The following is a 27,264-nucleotide window of genomic DNA, read 5'->3' as shown; positions in this document are numbered from 1 at the left end:
CAATGTCCGATTGTTGAAAAACGTGAAAATCTTAAATACATTTTGATCTAAAGGCTTGAAATGTGTTTCTAAGACAAAATTAAATTGATGCCTACATACATGGATAATATACGTGCTATTGCAGAATGTTTATAAATGGAGTTGAGAAAGTGTGAGTGCATGTATGCCAGGAAGGAGGGTGACAAACCACAGGATTTGAGAGGTGTAGGATACATATGATGAAAGCTCAAAATTCTCAGTCATAGCCAGTAAGTCAAGAAAGATGGAGCATGTAATCTATTTGCATTATCCCACTTTCTATAGCCACAGGATGCTATTTGTTTCAAATCAAGACAACCAGAGCCCATTCCGATGTGCTATTATTTGTGTGGTCATGCTTAATTTGCTGTAGGCATGTGTATGATTCAGCGATGCATTGAGGGTGTCTTATAATAGCTGTCACTATGATGCTGTTACGTTTGACAAGCATGACAAGCAGTGTCTTTGATACGCCATATTAGTCCAATAATTGTCAGCACTCTGAAATTAGATATATAGATCTGGCGTAGGATTCCTTTGGAACTGTCAAATATTGAAATACTGTTTTATCTGTTTATTCATATAAATAGAATGCCTCAATTGTCAATTATTTGACACTTGAATTCCAGCTGTGCTGTGTACCTGGGGATTTTCAGAACACATTTGGCTTAGTTACATGACAGGTGCTTGTCCGATTATCCTTAGTATTGCCAAGTGCTCACCATTGACCTCAGGATTGGCTAAGATGCTTATCAATGGGTCAAAAACTTTCCTACATTATTGGTGCTGTCATGGGATAAGGCAATTACAAACATCAATTGCTGTCACTAATCCTGCCAATCCCAAATCATATAACTAACAAACTAGCTTCCATTCCTTCCTTCCTCCCAGCTTTCCAGCTTTAGGGCCAAGCACCTAAGGTGCATAGGGTATTCTTGTTATTATTAATTTGATTGGTTTCTTCTGTCTCTTTTTTATTATTTGTTTGTTCATTTCTTCCTTACATTCTCTTGATAGTTTATTTCTTGCACTGACACCTTTCAGGTTTAAGAGCTGTAATCTTTAGTATTTATATTTCTGTGCTATTAATAAATTAGTCTTGAGGTGGCAATGTTCTGGTATCATTTCTTTCCCATGCTGTGCTTGTCTGTGTGGGGTAAATTTAATTCTAAATGCTCAATAGTGATAATATAATATATTAATTATACATAAAAGCACACAGAATTTGGGATTTAACCTAAATATGGTTCTCAGGCGAGTTAAATATATTAACCCATACCTTGCTATATTATTATGCTGGCATTGTTCCTGGTTTATCCTAACTAGCTGTATTGGTTAACATACTAACTCCCCAAAAAAGTAGTTAGTTGAATTAACATTTCCAGTGTTCACATGAGCTAGGAACTGTAGGTGTATATTTCCACACTATAAGTAAGAAGTTATACTTTCTACTAGGGAACAGAACATTTTCTATTTGCATGTCTAACTGTGCTAGCATGTGTACATACTATATAATTGGTCATTTTCCTATTTGCCAACAATTACATTTTTTAGGTATTAAATGACATGTAATACTTTAAGTTAATCTACACCTTCATCATATTTATCATATAACCTGTCTTTAGTGGTTTGAGTACCAAAGAAATAAAAAGAAAGAGAGAGACATTACATCTTACATACAGTATGTGTTCATTAAATTTTCTTGAGTAGTGTATGTGAGAACATCTTTTAATTATGAGTTGGCATGAGGTTTTTATAAGTATAGAAAAGAAAACAAATCTTTACTGTGTAAGAAAAACCAAGGATAAAATGTAGCCTAGTTGGAACCAAATAATTTCTTTGCTATATGAATTAGAAAGCCATGCGGGGCTGTCTGCTTCACCAGCAGTCCTCTGAAGTTTTCATTTTAATGCCGTATGTTTGCACAGACTACACTCTTGAGCATACTTAATGGAAGAATAATCATAGCTGAAATGAGGGTGTTAATATCCATCTGATGGAGCTGGGGAGTGTTTAATGTAAATTTGTACCTTATTAACTCAAAATTATTTAACGCTGTGTTTTGTGTGTGTGTGTGTGTGTGTGTGTGTGTGTGTGTGAAAACTTACTATGTGTAGGAGAAGGAGAAGCTGTATGTGGAACTGAAGCACATATTAGCTCGTCAGCCCGGTCCAGAGGCAGCCGAACAACTTCTGATCTACCAACAAACGCTGAAGAAAAAGACCAGACAGCTCAAGGTTCTACTGAGTCTCTCTTTCTTGCACTCACTCACTCACTCTCTCGCAACTCCATGATTTACTCTTTCACTTTTGAAGGGACAGCCAATCCACTCTGAGCTGCACTCCCACTCGCTCCCCCGCCCCAATATGCCATGCCACAGCGAGGGCTTTTATAAGATCATAAATCATTTTCCCACTTTTTTTCCCGCTCTGAGCTCACCCCTCACTCTCTCCATCATGGGTATGAATAATTAGATACCCTTCTGCCTAATTAAGAGCTCTTGAGCCTGGTCACAAATAGCTAGCACTAACATCGTCTGGGATTTTCAGTCTCGCCTGTAGCTTTTTGTGCACTTTAGATGGACTAATTCCTTCATCATTAAAAAAAAAAAAAAAAAACCTGCATAAAGGATGCAACAATGATCACTTTGGCAAAATGACACTTGGACAGGACTGTCTTTGGAGAATGTAGGTCCTGAAGGCCAGATAATATCAAAAGTTATATGAGAAACCAATAATAGAACCAAAGGGTTGATGGCCCCTTATGGAAAATGTGTAACTGATATTATAAGATACTAAGAAGAGTAAAATAATTTTCTTACAAAAATGTTACATGTAGACTCTGGACACTGGGCAAAGAAATCTTTGAGGAGATATAAGAGTCCTGCAGCACAACACAGGTACATAAGTATTGTTATCTATTGCTTTCACTCCAGTTGTGCTCATGAAAAAAAGCCTAATTTCTCCTCATCTCGACTGTAGTTAAAGACACTCGGGTTTGAAGGTCAGGAAACATTGTTTCACTGAATGATTTCTATGCACAGTTTGATGCACAGAACAACATGCCAGTTGGGAAGACCACCCCAGTTCCCACTGACCAAGTACTTTGTCTGCAGTAGACATCAGGGAAACTCTGCCCAGAGTTAACCCTGGCCAGGTGCTCTGGGAATGTGCTGATTAGCTTGTAAATGCCCTCACAATCATCGTCAACATTTCCCTGAGTCTAGCAGTTGTCCTTGTGTTCTTCATGATGACCACCATCATCCCTGTGCCAAAGAAATCATCTGTGTCCTGCCTGAATGACTACCAGCCCGTTGCACTAACACCTATTATTATAAAGTGCTTCGAGTGGCTAGTCATGAAACACATAAAAAGCAGTTTTCCCACCACAGTAGACCCATTTTGGTACACTTACCATCCCAATTGCTCACCAGAGGATGTCATATCTGCTACCATTCACTTTTCTCTGATTCATCTTGACAAAAAGGAAAAATACAATATCGTCCCTTTCTCCCTACCTAAGGCATTCACCTCTACAATGTTCAGGCAGTTATTATCGGGTATTTACAGACTGCAACTTTCTGATGTGTGAAATCTATAGCTATATGTACAAAGAATCTGAGAAAATGCTAAAAAATATGTGAGCATGTAACTTATGCACATAATTTACAAAGCTAGCATAAAGCTAGTATACACAATTCAAGGGCTCAGTGTACCTGAAAATCGACAGAATGCAAAAGCTAGTGCAACACTGAATTATACAAAGTTCAAATGTAATACCATTTTTTTTTTTTTTACATTTCATGGCTTTTGGCAGGCGCACTTATCCAGAGTGACTTACATCTATATATCTGAGTATGTGAGGTTTAAAGGCCTTACTCAAGGGCCCAACAGAGGCAGCTTGGTGGTGCTGTGATTTGAACTCATGACCTTCTGACCAGAAGCCCAATGTCTTAACCACTGAGCTACCACTGCCCATGTTGTATGTGGTGATTGGATGTTATAACAGGTGACATATTAACAAGAAGATAACATTGAAAAAAAATGTGATAGAGCTATAGTATCTCTAGAATCACTGTAAATTTAGTTTCATATAACAATATTGCTTTCACCCTCATAATTTAGCAGCATATAAAATAGCACTTGATCCAGCACATCATATTATTTTGCATTGTATTATTCTTAATCCACACATTTAAGTTCAAGTCTATAAATATATATGCTATGTAGTTGATCTAAGGTTTGATAATTATTATATTATTATTACAGTAGCATAGTAGAGATATGGTTGCAGTTAAATTACACTGATGCAGAGCGTAACTCCAGAGCAACCAAATGAAAGTGATCAGTTGATATACTGTGTGATGGTGACAGAATGTTGTTATTCATCATATAGAAGGTAAATAAGTTGTATGTGAACATGTTTTCTATGAAACTGGTTGGAAATTGGAGAATATCTTTTAGTTTTTCACATCGGCATTGTGTGCACCTTACTTGGAACTTTACTATTCTGAACACAGACACCATCAATCCCCAAAGGCAAACTTGCTTCAAGTTTAATTTGCTGATAATTCATTACCAAGCATAATGACTTGGAAACCACAGGCTTTAACTGACAAACCTTGAACTAAACAACAATCTCTCAGGATTGTGAGCTGGTGCTTATATGCTTATATGAAAAATAGCCTCTTATTCTTCTTATTTCTCCCCATTTTTCTTAAATCACCATCTCTACATGTATGGCAGCCATTCAATTCCGGTGTCTGTTGAATTCCAACACAAGCACACCTCATTCTACTGAATTAGGTACTGATTAGGTGATCACCTGAACCAAATCTTATTTAATAAGGAAAAGTATAAACACCACTGCTGTGGACCTCTTGCAGTAGGACCAGCTGGATGGCTAGTAGTACCTCAAAAGTAATTGGAATCAAAAAATAACTATTGACCATGCCAAAAGGTGAGGAAAATAAGGCTTCAATTCTGACTTTACTGGCAGAGGGATACAGTGACTGTCAGGTTGCTTCTATCCTTAAAATTTCAAAGACGGCGGTTTATAAGAATAAGGTTAAGCAGCAGACATTGGGGACAATGGCTGTTTTAGGCTTCACATGTCTCAACTTTATAGCACAGCTCATGGATCAGCTTTCCTCCCGGGTTATGTAGTTGGTCAAACTGATTCTGGATCAGCAAATTTGTTCAGAGAATGAGCCCAGGAGTCCCATTCAGTCCCATTCAGAAGTGCTGCTGCAGGCTCAGCTTTACGCTTTGCGGCGAGACTTTTATGGCCATGGCTAAATCTGATCTTACATCAGCACTCCTACTCTGAGCTCCATTATGTGCCTATTTATTTACCAGCTGAATGCTGAGGCTCCTAAATAAACCAGTTAAATGGGACTTGCTGAATTAGTTAGACTTTTTTTTTTACCCCTTTAATCGGCAGAAGTGGCTCTTAGCATTACAGAAACCTATTCAATTCTACAGATGCCTGACAGGCCCCCTCAGCTAGGCAGCACATTTGGGAACTTTTCTGCTTTCTTCATCCTCTCTTTGTCTCAATCTTTAAACATTGTTGCACACACACAAACACACACACACACACACACACACACACACACACATGCACACATGCACACACACAAAAACAGTGAAATTATATTAATTATTTTTTGTCTCTAAGTAGGCAATAATTAAGTTTTAGTGCTGACTCAATTGGATATCCAATGCAAACTAGTAAAAAGAACAGTCATGTTAAGGCCAACTTATGATGAGTAAAACATTACCAGTAACAGTAATAATAGTACCATGATTTCTGAATTGCAATATTGCTTGTTTGAAGAGAAAAGTAAACGACGATGCCTTGGTTAATCGACTTCTTTTGTTTTCAGACAGTTACAGCTGAACTCAACATGTTCGAGTCTCATGCAAAGCAGTACAAGAACGAGATAGAGCAACTAACCAGTGAGCTACATGACATGAAGAAGAAGTATTTAATGCAGAAACGCAAGGAGCAGGCATGCAGGTGAGAGTGTAAGACTAAAGAAAATGGCATTGAAGGTATTAACCAATTATTATTCCTTTTTCATGTGTGTTCATGGTCATAATACATGTATAAGTTTTACTATAACTGATCTTCAGTTTCGACAGCAAGCACTAGTGGCAATTCCTGACATCAAAATAAAATTCAGGCTAAGACAAAGGTAAGTAATGGATTTAAAAAAAAAAAAAAAAATCTGAACTGCACTGGGATTAAATTCCCTCTCCTGAAGAAATGAAAAGCTGAAATGTTGTTTCGTGCTGTTATTTGCTATAATTTAATGTAAAATGAGATGCATGGAACTACACTGCCAGATGATCTTCCTTTACACAGAAAAATGAATGACATATCAGTTGTATATTCACACCGCTCACACAATGGCAGCAGTAGACCTTTTACAGTCTAATTAAATTATCACCGAACAAGTTGGTTTTTAGTGGTCAAGTGTAAAAGTTAACCTGCAAGTTAACTTAAAAACCTAAAAGTTAACCCTTTTGGTTAGTGGGGATTCAATGAGGTACAGTTTCATTTCCTATATCACCGTTGCATTGCTTTATTTACTTATGGTGGCCGATCATCTAGGTCCGATTCCTTTCCTTACAATCACACAAGAACACACAAACACATAAATATTGCCCATAAATATTAACATAAATATTATAAGGGCTAATTAGTAAATTAGTTAATTAGTAATTTAAAAATAAATGTAATTAATAAAATAAAAAAAGAGAGCCTGCTGCTACATTTGAGCTTTTATGGGGCTGAAAATGTCTGAAATAATTTATTTGAATCATTTCAAATTATTATATAATTGTTCATATATGATTATTTGTATAGAACCTAATATTATTCATATTGTTTTCTGTCAAGTTTAAAAAGTAAGCTGTTCTGGGTGAGACAAGGGCTTGATGGTAGTTATTGATACCTTCCCTCTAAGCTATTTGGAAGACCTCAATCTTATTTTTCCACCATCATCACTCACACTGTCGAGATTTTTTTCAGGACGTGCAGTTGTTTGCTGTACCAAAGGATCAGGCTTTTAATGATAGGTTTTCCTCACATGAGGTGGTGCTACACCGTTCAAGGTACATCTAAGAGTTCCCTTAATCAATCAGTCAAGTTAACTGCACCTATGACTGCTATAGTTGTGAGTGTAAATTTCTTGTTTTAGCGGGATATTGCAGATAAAAAATAGTTAGAACTAAAAAAAATGATAAAGGTCAGTGCCTCGGTTAGCTACCTAATGCTAAAACGAAAACAAAGTACACAAGCATGTTAAACACACACCTAATCTACTCAGAGTCATTGCCAGATAAATTTAGAATGTGTGATAGCCAGATCATGGGAGCATATCTATGTTCCCCAGATTTAGATGGTACATAATGAACACATGGTGATTTAAAGCTGGAATCAGGCTTCAGCATAAGTGAGAGCTGGGACATCTTCATATTTAACATTTTGTTCCTTTTCTGACCATTTACTGTGTTTTATAGGCTACAGTATGGGATTTCTTCAGTTTAGTGTATACATTTAACTGTTGTTCAAGCACGGAGTTGCACTGTATGAATGTATGAATACTAACAGCTACTAGAACAGCACAAATGAGGGTTCAGCATGTGCAATCTAGTTAATTTTCCAAGTTCATAATGTTCATAAATTACAAGTGTGGATGAAGGAAGGGATTTTGAACTAATGTATGTTGTTATTCTTTTAAAAGTGCCTTTGGTGTTTAAAGTTAAAGGTAATAAAGTTAATAGGGCCCTAGGAAAATGAGTCCTGACTGCATAAAACCCTTGGAAAAGCTTACTTAATGTGTGTTAACAGAATATCGAACTGGAGAACATAGGGCCCTGGGAACATAGGAATGACCCTGATAAACAGCATCAGTTGCTGTTGTAAACCAGTAAAGCTTATTAGACTAAGACTGTATAGACCTTTACTCAAATACAAGTGCAAATAATTAATGGGAGATATACTGGGGGGGACCTCATTGGGTTTACTTAATTTAAATACTTACATTGATTCCACATGATTAAATTGAGCTACACTAACACAATATTTGCGTACAACATGGTTTGAGCATGTATTTTTAAAGCCCTGAATGAAATCAAACTCTCAAAAATCAATCCTCTCACTTAACAAGAGGATTAAACCCAGATTGCTAGTGTGCTGCAATAGCCACACTAACACTGCGCTATTCTTTTGCACCGTTTTAATCAAGTTAATTTAATACTATATGTATTTATTCCCGGCAGTGCCAACAGCCTCACAAGATTTCATTATATAATTGGTTTATGTTAATACTAAATGAATTGATCATGTTTATGCCAATTCCATCTAGTAATTAGAAATGTGTTTTAAATTAAGTGTAGTATAAGCAATGAAATCATGTTTTGATGAGAAAATTTATATTTTTATGTTAACTATATGTAATTTTTTTATCTTAAATCTGACCAACCTCATATTTTTTGCATTGTAGTGAGTAATCAAATAAAAGAAGAAAAAGAACAAGAAATTTACTTTAAAGTACCACACAAAACATAACGCACCACCAGCCGAGTTGGCTCTCATAGCTGACGTAACAGTAGTAATAAAAGCATGTCTTTGAATTAGTAAGAATCTGTGATACATTCCAAAATTTTTTACTTGTATGAATTCTTTGCAAGTTCGCAGTCGTGAGGTCATGTTGTCCTAGAGCATTGTTAATTGACTGTCTTCTCTGTACCTATGGCTCTCTGATTATCACATACTGCTCCTAAATGAAAAGCTGGCACACCCACACTAATGGCCACAGATTGCTTGGCTCTGATTAGCCAGTCTGTACCATCTGGTGTAGTAGTATGACGGTGCTGTTTCCTGTTGCTTGGTTGGAGGTCCCACTGTTGGTCTATTGGACGGATTTCAGACGTGGCGACCAACCAATGCGATGCATGTGTGCATCCTGACTGGCCTGTGTATCATTTGAAAATTAATTTACAGGTAGTCATTAGCATCCAAAAGTTTCTTCTAGTAATAATCTTTATTTTAGAGGTTAGAAAACACAAATATTTTTAATTGGTGTTTTTTTTTTTTTTTTTAATTAATAAGCACCTTTAATATACCTTTAATATAAAGGTACAAGGGGTGGATACTTCAGGGTACATCCCTAACAGCACAGAATAGCAGAATTTAGTACAGTACCCTTTTTCTAAGAGTGTATCATCAGTTAGTAATTCAGTGTAGACCTATATGAAGTAATGAAATACACCATACTGGGATACCCCAATAAGCTTTACCACTTCATTAATCAATATCTGTTCATGCTACATTCTATTTTCTGCCTACAACTTTTGCAGGAAATGTGCTTTAGGCAGCAGTTTGCATTGAACCAGAACAATAATTGCATACATTTGCAGGAGAATACGCTTGTGTGAAAGTCAGTTATTCAGTGAGAGATGTTTTGGAGTTTGACCCTGAATTGTCCTGGGTAGTTCTAGCTTCACTGATGTTTTGCTGCTGGAAATTTGCTGAGCACATGGACGGCATCTAAGCCTAGCTGACGAGCAGCCGATCGATTGCTTTTTCTCTTGCAGGCACGAGTAATCGCTCAGCGTTACACAAATCCCTATCAGCAGCTTCTAAACATATGGCTTGATTGTAAAGAGAGGCTGGTGTTAACAAAAAGTGGGTTGAATGAGACATAAAGCCATTTTATAGATTAAGATGTTAAAAGAAATGGTGTTCAAAGTGTGTTCAGGACGATGGCTGTAGCTCAGCTTATAGATTGGATTGCTACATAGTAGGGATGTAACCGAATATGAATACATTACTAGGATTGAACAGATAATGTGTTCTAACTGAATACAAATACAGATATGAATAGAAGATGCACTTAGTCTTATGTTCCTGTCTTCATGACAAATAGCTTCAGAATAGGTATGTGCAGAACTAAAACAAAAAAACGTTGCATGAGCACAATAGGATTTTACTTTCATTTGGAGATTGAAAGGTGTGAGTTTGAAGCTTATGGACAGGGTTGCCAGGTTTCCCACTTCAACTGCTTCAGCTCAAAAACCACATTTAATGTTCAGGCATAGGAAAATGTAGATAGTGGTGCACACAGAGTTCTGATTTATCTTAAGTATCTGCAATAAGCAACACTTGTGCAACAAACTGCATTTTCTAGTTGTTTCAGCTCAAAAACCTCAAGGCCTCACCCATTTCTGAAAACAAATAAGAACATTATGAGCGCTAAACAAATTCAGATAGTAGCCTTGTGCAACACATCCCGATTACATTTACAGAAACACATAGATATAAATGAAAATAGACAAACCAAACTTTCCTCTGAATACTTTATTAATGAGAATGAATAACTGGAAAAACTCAAGAACAATCATACAGTTGGCAAGTAAATAATTCAATGTGCCACATATTTCATCTATTGTCCTCTGAGTATTAAGAATAAACACATCATTAGGAATAAATAGCAGAATTTATAAACAAAAAACAAAAAAATTGGGAACGTTAGCTCGCTCACTAGCAAACACAGCTAATGTTATTATTTACACACACTGGTTAGCATAACATTAGCTCACTTACTATCAAACATGGCTAATTTTAGTATTTACACAGTGCTTAGAATAACATTAGCTCGCTTGCTAGCAAACACAGCTAATTTTAGTATTTACACACAGCAGTTAGTGTAACATTAGCTTGCTTACTAGCAAACAGGAAATCTTTAAAGAATGTAGGTTAAATGAAGTGTCACTAACCTTTGTGTATTATGCAAAAGCAGTGGGATGTGTGGTTTTAGAGAAAATAGTATTAATTGCCACATACAACATTACTTACAGTACTAATGTACTGACGATAATACCATTTAAAATATACAGTGGCAATGGTGCTATTTTGAAGCTTTAGCATCACGATACTACCATACAGATGTGGCCATTAAAAATGCATGAGAAAGAGAACGTGATCCTGCCGTATGCCTCGGTACGCTGCGGTATGTCACTCAGTCAGTCAGCGCTGGTGAGACATTTCTGAAGGGGTAGTGAACATGATATTACATTACATTGGACAATTAAACAAATTACCTCATCTTGATTGACAATATGTTATTTTAAAGCCAAATTCCATAAATGTAAAAGCTAAGGCACTGATATTTGACCACTGTTTTATTATAGAAATATTATGATGACAGTAATTTTATAATTTCATAATTTCTACAGCAACTGAACCTAGCTGGTATGTCACGCCCCTGGCCTCAAGAGATGTGCTAACAACCTATAGTATGCTATAGGCTGTACACTTTAGAGCTTTAGTAAGTGCAGCCGCCTCCCATACCTGTCGATGTTGGTTCGAGTCCTGCTCAGAACGGCTTCAAAAATAAATTTGTAGCATTATGAGATTGAGTTCAAACTATCTTGAGAATATACTCATAGCATTATGAAAGCAAAGTATCATTTTGAGAATAACACATTAATGGTAGAAAAACGGCATGATTATCACAATGATAGAAAGCCAAGCCAGTAGCTTAATCAATGCAAGAAATGGATGTCAAGGATTTAGTTAAATATGACTTCAGGATTGGGTTCAGCAACAAAGAAATTCTTTGTGTTTTTGAAGAGGATGAATCCTGCTACGTTTTTGCCAGTTATTTATTGACACATGGATATCCCTTTCTTCCCCACTATTATTACCTCTCAGGGATAAATGACTCCCCACCCCCTCCTGTATGATATCAAACTGAAGAAAAAAACAACAGCAGGCTGGGCGATTTAAAGCACCAAAGCCATAGAGTGAAAGAATTACTAGTGCTTACAAAAATACATTCAAGCATTATTTTATATTGCATGTTTAAATTGCAACGCATTCTTGTCTATACTTAATGAAACATCATTTTTTTGTAGACAAAAATATAATCGTGCCAGCATGTTAATTTCTGTCATTACAAAACTAAAGTTTTAATTTAAATAAACAAATGAATGGATACTGGTACTGAATAATAAAAAAAACAGCCCACAATTTTATATTTCTCCATAGTTTTCAATTTGACTACGTCATTTGCAATGCTTCGTGGGATTGTAGTTCATTCCCACATAGAGGACATGGTCTTACATACACAGTCTTGTAGGCATAGCTAGACCCTTTTTACCTGTCTTCAGCCCCCCTGTTTTCCATCTCATCCCCTCAAAAAATCTGCCTATGTTAACTTGAATTAATTTTTTAAAAAAATAAATTTTTGTTGGGGTTGTAAATGGCACAGTTACAGTCAGGTTGGACTGAAGTCTGGTACAAACAAGATCCATCCAGCAAGTTTCACTGTCACATAGCTCAACATGATAATGTGGTTCATCATCACCTTGAAAGAATTATTGACCAACAAGTTTGAATCTCGTGACAATGGAAAATTTTATATAGGCCAGGCTTTTTTTTTTCGTCTGAATTAGCGTAATCAGACCACCTATTTTTCATCTTTACAATGATACCAACATCATGTAGAGTAAAAAAACAGTTTACATGTAATGGATAGCGAAATATTGCATCAAATTTCGTTTGGGTACAGGCTTTTCTGAATTGACAAATCTGCGGCCAGTCGTTCAGAATCTGGAGTTAGAGTGAGTGCAGTAAGTAATCAAAGTTAACACCGAATCCATTAAACCGTTACACTGGTTTTGTCCCCACCACTAAATAGCATCCGGCAGGGATGTGTCTAATAGAAAGGAAGCATCTCCAGTTATCTAGCAGATAACTGGAGATGACCGGAGATAACTATCTAGAGTTTTTCATGTGATAACAGCGGCAAAGCGCACTTGGTATGATTTAAAAAATAACATATTCCAGCGCCTGATCACCACTTTGTATTTAAATACAAAACAAATGGTAACAAACGTCACTGATGTCGATTTGGTTTTATTGTGATGAAAATATATACATAAGGGGGAGAATTCAAACCCACAACCTGGCATTGTAATCATATCTTCTACCATATCTATTTTTTGGTTATTTCATAGCTTTGTTTAGCTAGTATTTGATGATAAAGAATTAACAAGTTGACTGGTAGTTTACTTTAAAAAAAACTATTTAACTTTATCTTTATTAAAGAAACTTTTTTCTTTTGAATAATGCAGAAAATGTTTGTAAAATAAACGTGAAATTAGCAGAAATGAACAACAAAATTTTACGCTTCCAATAAAAACAGATGATGATATTTATGATAATTAATTACAGCCACGTAAGAGAGGGAGCACTCCTTACGTGAGTTTCAGGTCCAAATGTGGGAGCACTTGAGTCCATGCGCAACCTGGTGAATATTCTGTGAAGTGTAACAAATGTATTTAAGTCTAATAAACTGGTCTGACTAGTCCTTTGGAATTCTGTGTGATAGGCCTCCTGATCCTGCATGAAAAAATGCAAATTTTTTAAGGCCACATCTGTAGTAGTGGTATATCATACAACCCTACTACATGCACAACAACAAGCCTCAATCACCTGAAGCACTGCTAAGTCAGTGCATGTTAAATGTGCATTTGCTTGCTAGCCACTGTTTACTCTTGCTTTTATTTATTGCTCATTTTGTTCTTTATATATAATTTTTTATGCTCAATTCACCAGAAATCTTTGTCAATTTGGAACTCCCCACATTAGAATGAGATAAAGGAATTAACATGTGTAATTTAAAATCTGTCTCCAAGTCCATCTTAAGAGGCATTAAAAGGCAATTTGTTGCTCTTCTTCCTACTAGTGGGATTTCTAGAATCCGAGCCACCAGTGTCTTATCAGGATGTCGGCCCGTCGATGCCGGAGGACAAGGAAAATCCTGCTTGCGTAGACGTTTTGTGCATGTGATTAGCATATGTTATCCAGCAAACAGCTAAATTTGTAATCACATGGCAGAAAATCTTTGTGAGCTCGAAGCAGCAATTAAGGCAAAGTTAATCGATAATGACAGTTTTCAGATTTTAAACCAGTTGTAAAAGCAGGCATAAATAATACAGGGTCTAGCTGTGTAATTATCTTAGGCTGAGGGATAACAGGTTAACAACATACGTGTGTGCATGTACGTACTGTATATGTGTGTGTGTGTGTCTTTAGGAAAAGACGTGAAAAGGCTTCTGTCTTACTATCCTTGTCAGGACCTTCCACTGAATGGAAAAGTTCATTTTTCCCCCTTAATTTAATTCAAAAAGTGGAACTTTCATATATTCTAGATTCATTACAGATAAAGTTAAATATTTCAAGCCTTGTTTTGTTTTAATTTTGATGATTGTGGCTTACAGCTCATGGAAATCAAAAATCCAATATCTCAAAATATTAGAATAAAGAATTTATAATACAGAAATGTTGACCTGAGAAGCTCTAATCAGCTAATTAACTCAAAACACCTGCAAAGGTTTCCTGAGCCTTTAATCTCTCAGTCTGGTTCAGTACACACAACCACAATCAATTTTCAGATGCAAGTAAATTTTGCATTATATTTGGAAATCAAGGTCCCAGAGTCTGGAGGAAGAGTGGAGAGGCACAGAATCCAAGTTGCTTGAAGTCTAGTGTGAAGTTTCCACAGTCAGTGATGATTTGGGGTGCCATGTCATCTGCTGGTGTTGGTCCACTGTGTTTTCTCAAGTCAAGAGTCGATGCAGCATCTACCAGAAGATTTTAGAGCACTTCATTCATCTGCTGACGAGTTTTATGGAGATGCTGATTTCCTTTTCCAGCAAGACTTGGTACCTTCCCACAGTGCCAAAACTACTAGTAACTGGTTTGCTGACCATGGTATTATTGTGCTTAATTGGCCAACCAACTCGCCTGACCTGAACACCATAGAGAATCTATGAGAGACACCAGACCCAACAATAGAGACGAGCTGAAGGCCGCTATCAAAGCAACCTGGGCTTCCAGAACACCTCAGCAGTGCCACAGGCTGATTGCCTCCATGCCACGCCACATTGATACAGTAATTCGTGCAACAGGATTAAAGCCCCGACCAAGAATTGAGTGCATAAATTAACATTTTTCAGAAGGTCGACATTTCTGTATTATAAATTCTTTATTCTAATATTTTGAGATACTGGATTTTTTATTTCCATGAGCTGTAATCTGTAATAATCAAGATTAAAACCAAAAAAGGTTTGACATATTTCAGTGTATGTTTAATGAATCTAGAATATATGAAAGTTCCACTTTTTGAACACTGCGGTGTTTAATATAAAATGCTACCCTGCCTTAGATTACTTTCTTCCTCAGTCACTTGATGATTTCGCCTCCGTCTGATGGTGACTGAGGTCATGTTGGGAATAAAAGTTAGCATTGATATAAACAGTAAACTGAAGAAAGTTATTGTCGGTGAATCTGGGTGTCTGCTAATGCTAGCGTGCGATTGATGTCATGCGCCATTGACTAGGAAGCAGATTATACTTCCGGTTAGTAAAAAACCCGCTAGTGTTCTATTTGAGATGATATTACCTTTCTAAAATTCACGCACTAGACGGTATAGTATATAATACATAGTGTAAGTGTGTGGTACCTCATTTGGGACACAACTTTAATATTTACTCTCCGAAGCGTGTTTTCGGAACAGAAGTAATGTAATGAGTAAACGTGCGATAATGAGATTCGTTGACAGCGATTTTCATAATCGATTATTATCTATTTTATCGATTAGTTGTTGCAGCTCTACTTAGTTCTAAGATTAAATTAACATAGTCAATTAATATTCAATGATTTTTTTTTACATATATTAAATTTGTACATATATAAAAAATAATATAGTCATGTTTAAGCCAAATGATTTGGCAACTGTAGGCTTCATTTATCAATCTTTTAGTAAAGTTTTTCCAGGCCAAACCGAATTTAAAAAGTCTGGCCAGATTTACATTTCTGTAAATTTTCTAAATTTGTTTCATATGTTAAGTCATGTTTCATATGTTAATTTACACAAATTCCACTCTTGTTTGTGTACATTTTTCTGAACTAACAGGATTTTCATGAATATCACATTTCTTGTGTAAATGCTCCTGCAAAGAATTTACAGTTGTGTTTATTTTTATACAAGGACATACGTGTCCTACGACATAAACTCAGACACATCTCAATGTGTGTGTGTGTGTGTGTGTGTGTGTGAACTCACTTACACTTAGATGTACACACATACAGTATAAACACACTTAACAAGGTAGTAGATAGTGTGCTGCACTTCCGTCCCTTTCATTAAGCTTTCTGAGAGTTATTGTCCTGACTCCATAATTTCCCCGAGCATGTACCTACGTTCTGTGGCTATTTCTCTCCAGACTGGAGTGTGTGAAGCGTAAACAGGTGAGTGGCATTTAAAAGTGCAAGAGGGCCGGAAACAGAAATGAAGTGCATGCTCTACTTTGTTCTCCTAATGGCAGTCTCTGGTGATCAAAGTGCTTGGCATAACATAATTTCCCTCAAAGTTAATGAGCACATGCTTTCCTCAGCTGCCAAATGAAATCCTGCTAATTAATTTCAGATTAAAAATAGTAGCCCTGCTTTATTCCTCTATCCAGTAACCGTACAGTGCAGGAGCTTAAACAGCAGTGTGTGTGTGTGTGTGTGCATGCCTGTGTGCCTGCATGTGTGTACATTTGTGTACGTGTGTGTGTGTGTCTGCATTTCTTTCTGTCTTTTTTGCTTATTTTTCAGGTGGGTCTGTTTTTTTCTGGTTTCTCTCGTTCAACTTTTTGCTTTTCTGATTTGTCTGTTTGTTTTTTTCTGCTTTCTTTTTATCTTCTTTCTTTCTGGCTTTTCTGTTTATTCTGGTTTCTTTTTATTATCTTTCATTCATTTTTTTTTCTTTTTTGCTTTTCTGGTTTGTTAGTTTTTTCTAGTTACTTTTTAATCTTTCTTTCGTGCTTGCTTGCTTTTCTGGTTTGTCTGTTTTTGGGGGGGTTTCCTTTTATTTTCCTTTCTTTCATTTTTTCTTTCTTCTTTCCTTGCTCCCTCCTTCCCTCCCTGTGCTCTTGTGATCTGTGGGAACATGCTTCCAAGATTTGCTGATTTACAGAGTAAAGAATTATCTAAATAAACTTGGCTCAGGTTCAGGTGGACTTTACTCATTCACTGCTTCTCTATGGTGAGAATGTAGCACTGTACTGGGTCAGTGTTTGGAGTTGCTTTGGCTCGCTGATGGTCTTTATTTGCTGTTTAGGTTGTGAGAGTACTCTAATTCATTCTACCTTTTAGTTTAACAGTGCCAGTGTTCCACATAGGCATTCTGACTCTGCATGATGAGCTGAGTGAAGATTATACTGGGTTGTAAAGCAGCATAAATGAGCCACAGAACCTGAGAAGTAAGATTATTTTTGGATACACTTCTGGGGTTAGCAGCATCATGTGTGTGGAGCACTTTTTGTTATTGTATTTTGGCTGGGAATCTTCGGTTTTTGATAGAGCCTGGTACTGATGTTACATATTCTAAATTCAGTTTTATTATCATCATACAATACAAGCACTATTCATTTGAGTATGTGACATTTGACATTTCCCTAAGCCTTCCAAAGGGAACTCAGGAGTAATGGCAATATTCTAAAGTATTCACGATAAAAAATATAATGCTGATGAACATCACGGTAATAATACTAATAATCATCATCATCATCATCATAATCATAATAATAACAACAACAACAACAACCACATTAATAATACCTTTTATTTTTAGGCGCCTTTCAAGGCACTCAAGGAAACCTTACAGCATAAAAAATTATAAAATACAAAACAATTCAAAAACACAAACATACAGATCAAGCAATAAGATCAGTAAAAGCTATTCTAAACAGATAAGTTTTAATCTGAGTTTTAAACTGGGAAATAGAATCCAACTGGCAGATATACAATGGTAGAGAGTTCCATCATTTTGGCCCTGCACAACTAGAATTATGCTATATCATAGGCCTAGTTTAAAGGTTCCTTTAGTAATCTGTTTCAGATGCCATATCATGTGTTCTGGCATAAATACGTATGTCGAATGAACATCAGCCGTTACCAGCTCTTATTTTTATAGATGACTGCAATAATATGGGGCTCAAAATAGTCCTCTCCAATCTCCAGACAGCTGTCTGTCAATCTGAAGTCCCACTTATGCACCATTCTATTAGTTCGAAGTAGAGTGTTTTTAACAGAGCCTGATCTGGCCCATTACGCTTCTGATATGGACCATAACTCAGTAATTGGGGTTTGCCATTTTGAATTTTCCCATTTCTCTTCAGGAACCCATGAGGCACATTATCTTGTTTTGTGGATCAGAAAATATTCATGTCTGGAGAAATAAAATTAGCATGAAAATGAACAATTACCATATTGGGAAGCGATCATCATATGGAAGGAAAATTATTTGTCCCTTTCGAGGTAAGCTAGTAGTTTTCTTAAGTGTGAATCTTGGACTTTTTCCTGAGACTCATTTGTTAAAAGCATTTACCCACTCCTTTCCCATCTTTCAAATCCTGAAATGGAGTTAATCAGCTCTAAGCACTTTCTCAATCGATTGCCTGGAAAAGGTAGAGGCATGAGCCTGTGGCTAATCACACATCTGTATAGATTTAACTTTTTTCTCCTTCCCCCATACTTCCCTTTATCTTCCTCAGTCATGAAGGTTGTTTGGAATGGCTTGAGCTGGAATAACTCGATCCAGTGAATCAATGCACAATTAAGAACATTTAAACAGTTCTCTTTGACATCGAAGTGCCTTGGAACAAGTTATTTACAGATTGTGACCACAGAAGCAGTGTTAAGCTCTTATAAAGCAGACAGTGTAATAGGTGTAATAGGTATATTACACCTATCAGCCATAACATTAAAACCTCCTGCCTAATATTGTGTAGGACCCCCTTGTGCTTCCAAAACAGCTCTGACCCATTGAGGCATGCACTCAACAAGGCCTCTGAAGGTATGCTGTGGTATCTGGCACCAAGACATTAGCAGAAGATCCTTTAAGTCCTGTAAGTTGTGAGGTGGGGTCTCCATGGATCGGATTTGTCTGTCCAGTGCATCCCACAAATCCTTGATTGGATTGAGATCTGGGGAATTTGCAGGTCAAGTCAACACCTTGAACTTCTTGTCATGTCCTCAAACCATCCCTGAACAATGCATCATCCTGCTGAAATAGGCCACTGACATTATGTAATACTATTGCCATGAAGCGATGTACTTGGTCTGCAACAATGTTTAGGTAGGTGGTACGTGTCAAAGTAACATCCACATGAATGCCAGGATCCAAGGTTTCCCAGAGCATCATACTGCCTCCACCAGCTTGCCTTCCATAGTGCATCCATAGTGCATCCTGGTGCCATCTCTTCCATAGCAAAGTACATACATCCGGCCATCCAAAAGATGTAAAAAAACATGATTCATCAAATCAGGCCACCTGGTGCCCATTGTAAGTGCTTTCACCGGTGGACAGGGGGTCAGCATTGCTACTCTGACACTGGGTACTCAGCCCCATATGCAGCAAGCTGTGATGCTCTTTGTATTCTGACACCTTTCTATCATGTGCTACAGTAGCTCTTCTGTGGGATCAGACCAGATGGGTTAGCCATTGTCCATCCATCCATCCATCCTCAACTGCTTATCTGTTATCAGGTCACGGGGGCAGCAGCTCCAGCGGGGGACCACAAACTTCCCTTTCCCGAGCCACATTAACCAGCTCTGACTGGGGGATCCCGAGGCGTTCCCAGACCAGTGTGGAGATATAATCTCTCCACCTGGTCCTGGGTCTTCCCCGAGTTCTCCTCCCAACTGGATATGCCTGGAACACCTCCCTAGGGAGGTGCCCAGGGGGCATCCTTACCAGGTGCCCGAACCACCTCAACTGGCACCTTTCAATGCAAAGGAGCAGTGGCTCTACTCAGAGTTCCTCTCAGATAACCGAGCTTCTCACCCTATCTCTAAGGGAGAGGCCAGCCACGCTCCTGAGAAAACCCATTTCGGCAGCTTGTACCCACGATCTACTTCTTTCAGTCACTACCCAGCCTTCATGACCATAAGTGAGGGTAGGAACAAAGATTGCCCGGTAGCTCGAGAGTTTGCCTTCTGGCTCAGCTCTCTTTTCGTCACAACGGTGTGGTAAAGCGATTACAATACTGCTCCCGCTGCTCCGATTCTCCAGCCAATCTCCCGCTCCAATGTCCCCTCACTCGTGAACAAGACCCCGAGGTACTTGAACTCCTTCACTTGGGTTAAGTACTCATTCCCCACCTGGAGTAGGCACTCCATCGGTTATCTGCTGAGAACCATGGCCTCAGATTTAGAGGTGCTAATCCTCATCCCAGCCTCTTCACACTCAGCTGTGAACCAATCCAGTGAGTGCTGGAGGTCACGGACCGATGATGCCATCAGGACCACATCATCTGCAAAAAGCGGTGATGAGATCATCAGGTCACTAAACCGCAACCCCTCCCTACCATGACTACACCTCGATATCCTGTCCATGAATATCACAAACAGGACTGGTGACAAAGCGCAGCCCTGGCGGAGACCGACCCCCACCTGGAACGAGTCCGACTTTTTGCCGAGCATCCAGACACAGCTCTCGCTTTGGGAGTACAGCGATTGGACAGCACTAAGAAGAGAACCCCTCACCTCAGACTCCCTCAGCACCTCCCACAGTAAACCCCTGGGGACCCGGTCATACGCCTTCTCCAAATCCACAAAACACATGTAGACTGGATGGGCATACTCCCAGGCCCCCTCCAAGATCCTTGCGAGAGTAAAGAGCTGGTCCGTTGTCCACGACCCGGATGGAATCCGCATTGTTCCTCTTCAACCCGAAGTTCGACTATTGGCCGAACCCTCCGTTCCAGCACCCTGGAGTAGACTTTACCAGGGAGGCTGAGAAGTGTGATACCCCTATAGTTGGCGCACACTCTCTGGTCCCCCTTTCTGAACAGGGGAACCAACACCCCGGTCTGCCACTCCTTGGGCACTGTCCCCGACTTCCACGCATTGTTAAAGAGGCGTGTCATTCAAGACATCCCCTACACACCCAGAGCTTTCAGCATTTCTGGACGGATCTCATCAATCCCCGGGGCTTTGCCACTGTGTAGTTGTTTGACTACCTCAGTGACCTCCACCACGGAAATTGACGATGATCCCCCATCATCCTCCACCTCTGCCTCTACCATAGAGGGTGTGTTAGTCGGATTCAGGAGTTCCTCAAAGTGTTCCTTCCACCGTGCAATTACTTCCTCAGTTGAGGTTAGCTTGGATGGTTCCCCATATCCCCCTCCTGAGGTGGCGGATGGTTTTCTAGAAACACCTTGGTGCCGACCGAAAGTCCTTCTCCATGTCCTCTCCGAACTTCTCCCACACCCGCTGCTTTGCCTCTTTCACGGCAGAGGCTGCAGCCCTTCGGGCCTGTCGGTACCTTGCAACTGCCTCCGGAGTCCTCCGGGATAACACATCCCGGAAGGCCTCCTTCTTCAGTCAGGCGGCTTCCCTGACCACCGGAGCCTTTGTTCTACTCACAAATCAACAAGCATTGGGCGCCCATAACCCTGTCACTGGTTCACCGGTTGTCTTTCCTTGGACCATTTCTCATAGGTACTAACCACTAAATACTGGGAACACCCCATAAGACCTGCCGTTTTGGAGATGCTCTGACCCAGTCATCTAGACATCCCAATTTGGCCCTTGTCAAAGTCGCTCAGATCATGAATTAATTATTTTCACACTTAATGTTGTTGAATGTCCATGAGACCAGCTAGCTCCTGTTATCACTTATGTTATATCAGCTATAAACAGTTGTTCCCTCACCAGCAGCTCTTCTCTCTCTTTTCAAGTTAATAAGAGAAGAAACAAACAAAAAAAGAATAGAAAGCACAATGTCCTGAAGACTTCCCTGTAGCAGAAAACCAAATGAGTGTTTCAAATTGCTTGTTAAATAGCAACAGATTTTAATCAATTTATTATTAGCTTTAAATTAAGTTCATCGTCCACCATAGAATGCAAATGAGTTGTTACTACAGAAAAAAATAACACATTCGAATGAGCACATTAATATAAACCTGTGATTATAACAGAGCTAATGTTATAGAAAAGTCATTAATACCTTCTGACCAATCAGATTTGAGAAATCAACAATGCTGTGGTATAACCATAAATATATAGGCCTCATCTGCTTGTTTTTGAGGCGTGTTATTAAGTCTTGCATGAGGAAGCTTTCTTTTGTTATTGTAGTGTTTTCTCACTCGTGCTGTGGAATCCAGTCAGTTATGGCTGGCTTGTTTGTGTAAACTGTTAGCTTCAGAAGGCATGAGACGAGCGATGCCATCTTGATTTCTTCACTCTCTGAGAAACAGGATAGATGACAAGGTTGCAACAAATTGCATGCAAATGAAGCTAGGGGACTATTGCACATAAGGGTGGCATATTTTGATTTAATTAATCCTACATTCACACTAAGAAGATTCTCATGTTGTTTGTAGTTTGTCTATGTCGGTCGTTTGTGGATGTCGGTCATTTGTGTAACGCTCGCAAAAAGACTTCATTTCCTCTCTATTTTTTTTTTTTTTTAAAAAAAAGAAAAATCTCTTTTCAGTCCCTTTAAAAAAGGTGAAAAGTATGAGTGAGAGAATTCAGGAAGTGTGTTACACCTTGCTCCCGTTTCATCACGGGAAGGATGGACACACCCTCGAGAGGTCTGACTGTCCACATTGTGAACGCCTTACAATTAGGCAGCTCCGCTTGCGACTTGTGGCTGTCAAGCCAGCCAGCCGGCTTAGGTCCTAGGGATCTCGTATGGATCTGGAAGAGGAGCCGGAGATGAGTGCGGCTCTATCTCTTGCTCTGTCTTCCGGGTCCGGCTCCTTCCGCTATGGAAAGCCAAAAAAAAAAAAGGAAAAAAAAATCCCCAAACACACACACACTCACAAAAAAAATCTTAGAGGAGCCAGAAGGGTGTGCTAAAAGCTGACAGTAGCATATAAACTTATGATGTCACAACGGTGTGACGTCTTAACTTATAAACTTAAACTTGTAAACTTAAACTTAAAAACTTAAACTTAACTTATAAACTTAAACTTGACGCCCAAACTTATTGTTCCACAGATTCAGTTTGAGGACTAGTTTGTGATGATAGATCTAAAAGGTGCATATTTCCACATAGAAATACTGCCCAGTCACAGGATGTTCCTGAGGTTTGTGTTTCCTCCAAACAATCAATATCGGGTTCTTCCCTTTGGGCTAGCGTTATCCCCTCGCACCTTCACAAAGTGCATGGATGTAATTCTGCCTCCATTGTGACTCCAGGGCATCCATGTACTAAACTACCTGGATGACTGGTTAATTGGGAACTGGCGGTTCAACATCAAGATGTTGTTCTCGCCCAAAGGAAGAGCTTGGGGCTCAGGTTGAACCTCAGAAAAGTATGCTTTCTCCAGTGTAGTGGACAACTTTTCTAGGGGTTATAAGGATTCTACTACATTGAGGGCATTTCTATCCGCAACATGCGTAGGGTCAATCCTATCAACATTGAGCAAGATAAAGCTGGATCTTGCCATCCCCTCCAGTCTCTACAAGAGACTGTTGAAGCTTATGGCAGCAGCAGCCAATGTCATACCGTTGGGCCTATTGCGCAGGAGACCATTGAAGTGGTGGCTGAAAAGTTGAGGGTTTCGTCTCTGAGAGTAATTAGTGTCACGCGGCGATGCCTACGTGCTCAGAGAATTTGGAAGTGTCCCTGGGTTCTAGCCATGGGTCACACTCTAGGGGTGTCTCCTTATCGCAATAATGACAGACACCTCCCTCACGGGCTGGGGCGCGGTCTTAGATGGATGTCCAACTCACGGTCTCTGGAGCAGTGCTCATCCGGAGGCACTCATCTGGAGTGGCATTTCTGGAGTGGCCTAGAAATGCGGGCCATGTTTCTAGCACTGAAATTCTTTCTTCCTCAATTGAGAGGTCACCATGTGTTGACAGACAACACAGCAGTGGTCTCATATATTGACCACCAGGGAGGGTTATGTTCACGCCCCCTGTTCAGGCAGACGCAACTAATTCTTCTCTGGGCAAAGGGAAAGTTTTTGTCAGTGAGTGCCATGTACATTCTGGGAAAATGGAATGTGGGGAAAGACATCCTTTTGAGGCAGGGGCTGAGGCCCAGGGATTGGTGGCTCCATCGAGAAGTGGTGGAGTCCATATGGCGGAGCTTTGGCCAAGCGGAAGTTAATATGTTCGCCTCCGAGGAGACTACACACTGCCCATTGTTGTTCGCCCTCACTCCTCCAGCACCATTAAGGCTGGACGCCATGGTGCACATGTGGCCGAGCTCACATCTACATGCTTTTCCCCGATCGCTCTACTTCCACAAGTTCTAACGAGAGTTCGCCAAGACTGTCTACGTCTGCTGCTAGTAGCACCTTATTACCAAGCTCGAATATGGTTCTCAGAGACAATATCCCTGCTAGACGGCACTCCTTCGTATATTTCCCATCCTCAGGGATCTGCAGTCTCAAGCCGGAGTGCTGATTTATCACCCTCGGCCGGAACTATGGAAACTGTGGATCTGGCCGCTGAGGGGCACCAGCCCATAGATTCTGGTCTCACATTTGAGGTTGTAGAGACCATGTTGAATGCTAGAACGCCATCCATGACGAAATTATATGTGCTCAAGTGCCAACTTTTTGTCTCCTGGTTTGAGGAATGTCAGCTAGACCCAGCGAACTGCGCAATAGCTACAGTTCTGGAGTTCTTAGTTTCTCAGCAGGGATTGGCTCCTCTTACATTCAGGATCTATGTGGCCACCACTTTGGCCAGCCATGCCCCTATTGATGGAGCCTCTGTGGGCTCATCCTCTAACTTCGAGATTTATGCGTAGTGTCAGGTGGCAGAGGCCCATCTGCAGACCATGCATACCTTCCTGGGACCTTCTGTTGTCCTGGAAGCTCTGTCAGGTGCTGCATTTGAGCCCTTAGAGTCAGCCTCTGAGGAGCTTCTGACTCTAAAGGTAGCTCTTCTGCTAGCCCTGACATCTCTCAAGCGAGTAGGAGATCTACAAGCTCTCTGTTGCCTCTTCCTGCCTTGACTTTACCCCTGGATTAGCCAAGGTCTTCCTGTATCCTAGGACGGATTATATTCCTAAAGTGCAGGCTTTCTGCCCTCCTCCGTTCCTCATACCGGAACAAGAGAAATTGCACTGACTGTGTCCAGTGAGGGCTCTCTGTGCTTACGTCCATCACTCTGGCCAGTGGCGTAATTCAGAGCAGCGGCTGGTCGACTTTGGCAGCGACAGTAGAGGTGATGCTGTGTCGAAGCAGCGCATCTCTAATTGGATAGTGGAAGCACCTCTTATGAGGTGCACGGTCTCACTACGCCTCTGAGTATAAAGGCTCATTCCGCTAGGGGGGTCACCTCCTCGAAGGCTTTGTCAAAAGGGGTATCCTTACAGGATGTGTGTGCAGCGATGGGGTGGTCTACGCCGCACACATTCATTCGATTTTACAGCGTGGATATACATTCCGGCCCGGGCTCAAGTGTCTTGCAGTGATCCTCGGGCTCGGATCTTTTTAAACAGGCCGTACCCTCAGCGTGAAACTAGAACAATAGAAAGTCAAAAAGAGGTTAAAAAAATTAAGAAGAGTTAAAAGCTGCAGGAGCTGCTCACGTCGGCACCTAGGAGTGGGGATCTGAAGACCATACACTCCATAGGATTGGTCTGAGGAATCATTCAAGCTGTTGCTATGCTGCGTTTTACCTAAGTTTCTTTACTGCTTGCTGTTATAAAATCATGGCTCCCATAGTGTGAACGTACATAGAAGATGAGTTGTTGCTTGTCACTTTGTCATTTGCTAGTGTGAACATAGGGTAAGCTATTATGTCTTGATAATGGGAGTTTAGACATCAGAAAGTTTTGTTTGCGATAAATGCAATAAATGCTATCCTTCATTGCAAAGCAATGTAGAACAAAGCATACATGTAATTATAGAAACACTGAAAGAATTCACTTCCACCACCATCAGACTTTTACCTTCTTTTTCCTCTTATCCTTCTTTCAGTCCTTATGAGATCACTACCTTTCCCAGATCTCTATTTCCTGCTGTCTGCTGGACATCAATGCCTTTATCTCTTGCAAACGCACTCTCTATCCTCTACCAACTGACTGATAATGTAATTAGGAGCTTAAAAGAATTCTGATCACTGTCAGACGAGCCCAGGAGACCAATCTATCTACAGATCTGTTTCAGCTAAAGCTGTGATTTCCTCCATCTGTATAAGCTTTGTGTCCACCAAAGACTCCACATCCGGTTCAAACGTGCTGCTAGTCAGTGCTTGCCTGTTCAACGCCACAGAGGAAATGTGTTCACGCATGACTGTTAAGCTAATTATGGTTCATGGACATAATTTCATTTGGTTCAATAATGTTTTTGTGTGATGCTGGTTGTAAGAATCTTCTGGGTGCACTGAGGTGAGGGACAAACATTTAGTTCTGTGTGTAGGAGAGAAAGAGAACATGGATGTGTATGCTTGTGGGGTAACTGCTGTAGGCCTTACTGGAAGAGTAAATATTTATTTACTTATTTATTTTCTGACAGCATAGAAAATGTCATTGTGTCATTGTTTCATCATGAACATATAAGGAATAAAACACAGCTGAGTGTAATTATAGGTAAATCATTTCAAGAAATTAAATTATTTTCCCTTAAGAGCAAAGTGCTTTATTATATTTATAGCACAGTGATTTGCTATTATATTTTTCAAATTTATTAATGACACACAAATTGTGGTTTTAAACTGTTAATAGTTACAAATTAAAATGTTATGGAACGCGTGCAAAACAAGTTAGTCTCTTTTCACATATGTTATGTCAGCTGTAAGCAGCTCTTCCCTCACCAGTCTCTATTTTTTTTATTTCTTCTGAAGTTAATTAAAAAAGCTTATGTTACAGAGAAACCAGGAAGTCTACAAGCTTCTGTACTAAAGACTTTTTCCACCATAGAAATCTTACTAATTGTTACAAATTGATGTCATAAATGTTAAATAAACATCTCCTAATGGAAGTATTCAAACATGCTGTATGTACAACGCTTATATGTTTTACTTTGTTAAATAGCAACACATTTTTGATTCTGTTTATTATTAGACTTAGATTATGTAGCACAGCCACCATACAAGTCTCTGTGAATGAGTTGTTACTATAGATAGAAATGATAACATACTAAAACAAACATAGTAACATGATCAATTTTAATTACAATCGAAACTAATGTAGGAGTT

At 39.4% G+C, this 27,264-nt stretch overlaps 1 protein-coding gene across 5 annotated transcripts in view; it reads left to right on the top strand.

Moving 5' to 3' along the window:
• cfap58 (cilia and flagella associated protein 58) overlaps positions 1 to 27,264 on the top strand; it is a 139,031-nt gene that overhangs the window by 98,434 nt on the left and 13,333 nt on the right. For 2 of the 5 annotated variants that reach the window (XM_053615051.1, XM_053615050.1), the window contains exons 16-17: positions 2,136 to 2,255; positions 5,906 to 6,039. In XM_053615051.1, the coding sequence (XP_053471026.1) occupies positions 2,136 to 2,255; positions 5,906 to 6,039 (254 nt within the window). Of the gene's footprint in view, positions 1 to 2,135; positions 2,256 to 5,905; positions 6,040 to 6,155; positions 6,440 to 7,056; positions 7,140 to 27,264 lie in introns of those variants that run through there. The other 3 variants (XR_008384745.1, XR_008384746.1, XM_053615053.1) reach the window with 3 other exon arrangements.

Source organism: Ictalurus furcatus, chromosome 26, assembly GCF_023375685.1.
Source record: "Ictalurus furcatus strain D&B chromosome 26, Billie_1.0, whole genome shotgun sequence".
In the NCBI taxonomy this organism is placed as follows: Eukaryota; Metazoa; Chordata; class Actinopteri; order Siluriformes; family Ictaluridae; genus Ictalurus; species Ictalurus furcatus.
The sequence above is the reverse complement of the archived record's forward strand: the minus strand, read 5'-3'. Positions and strand labels throughout refer to the sequence as shown.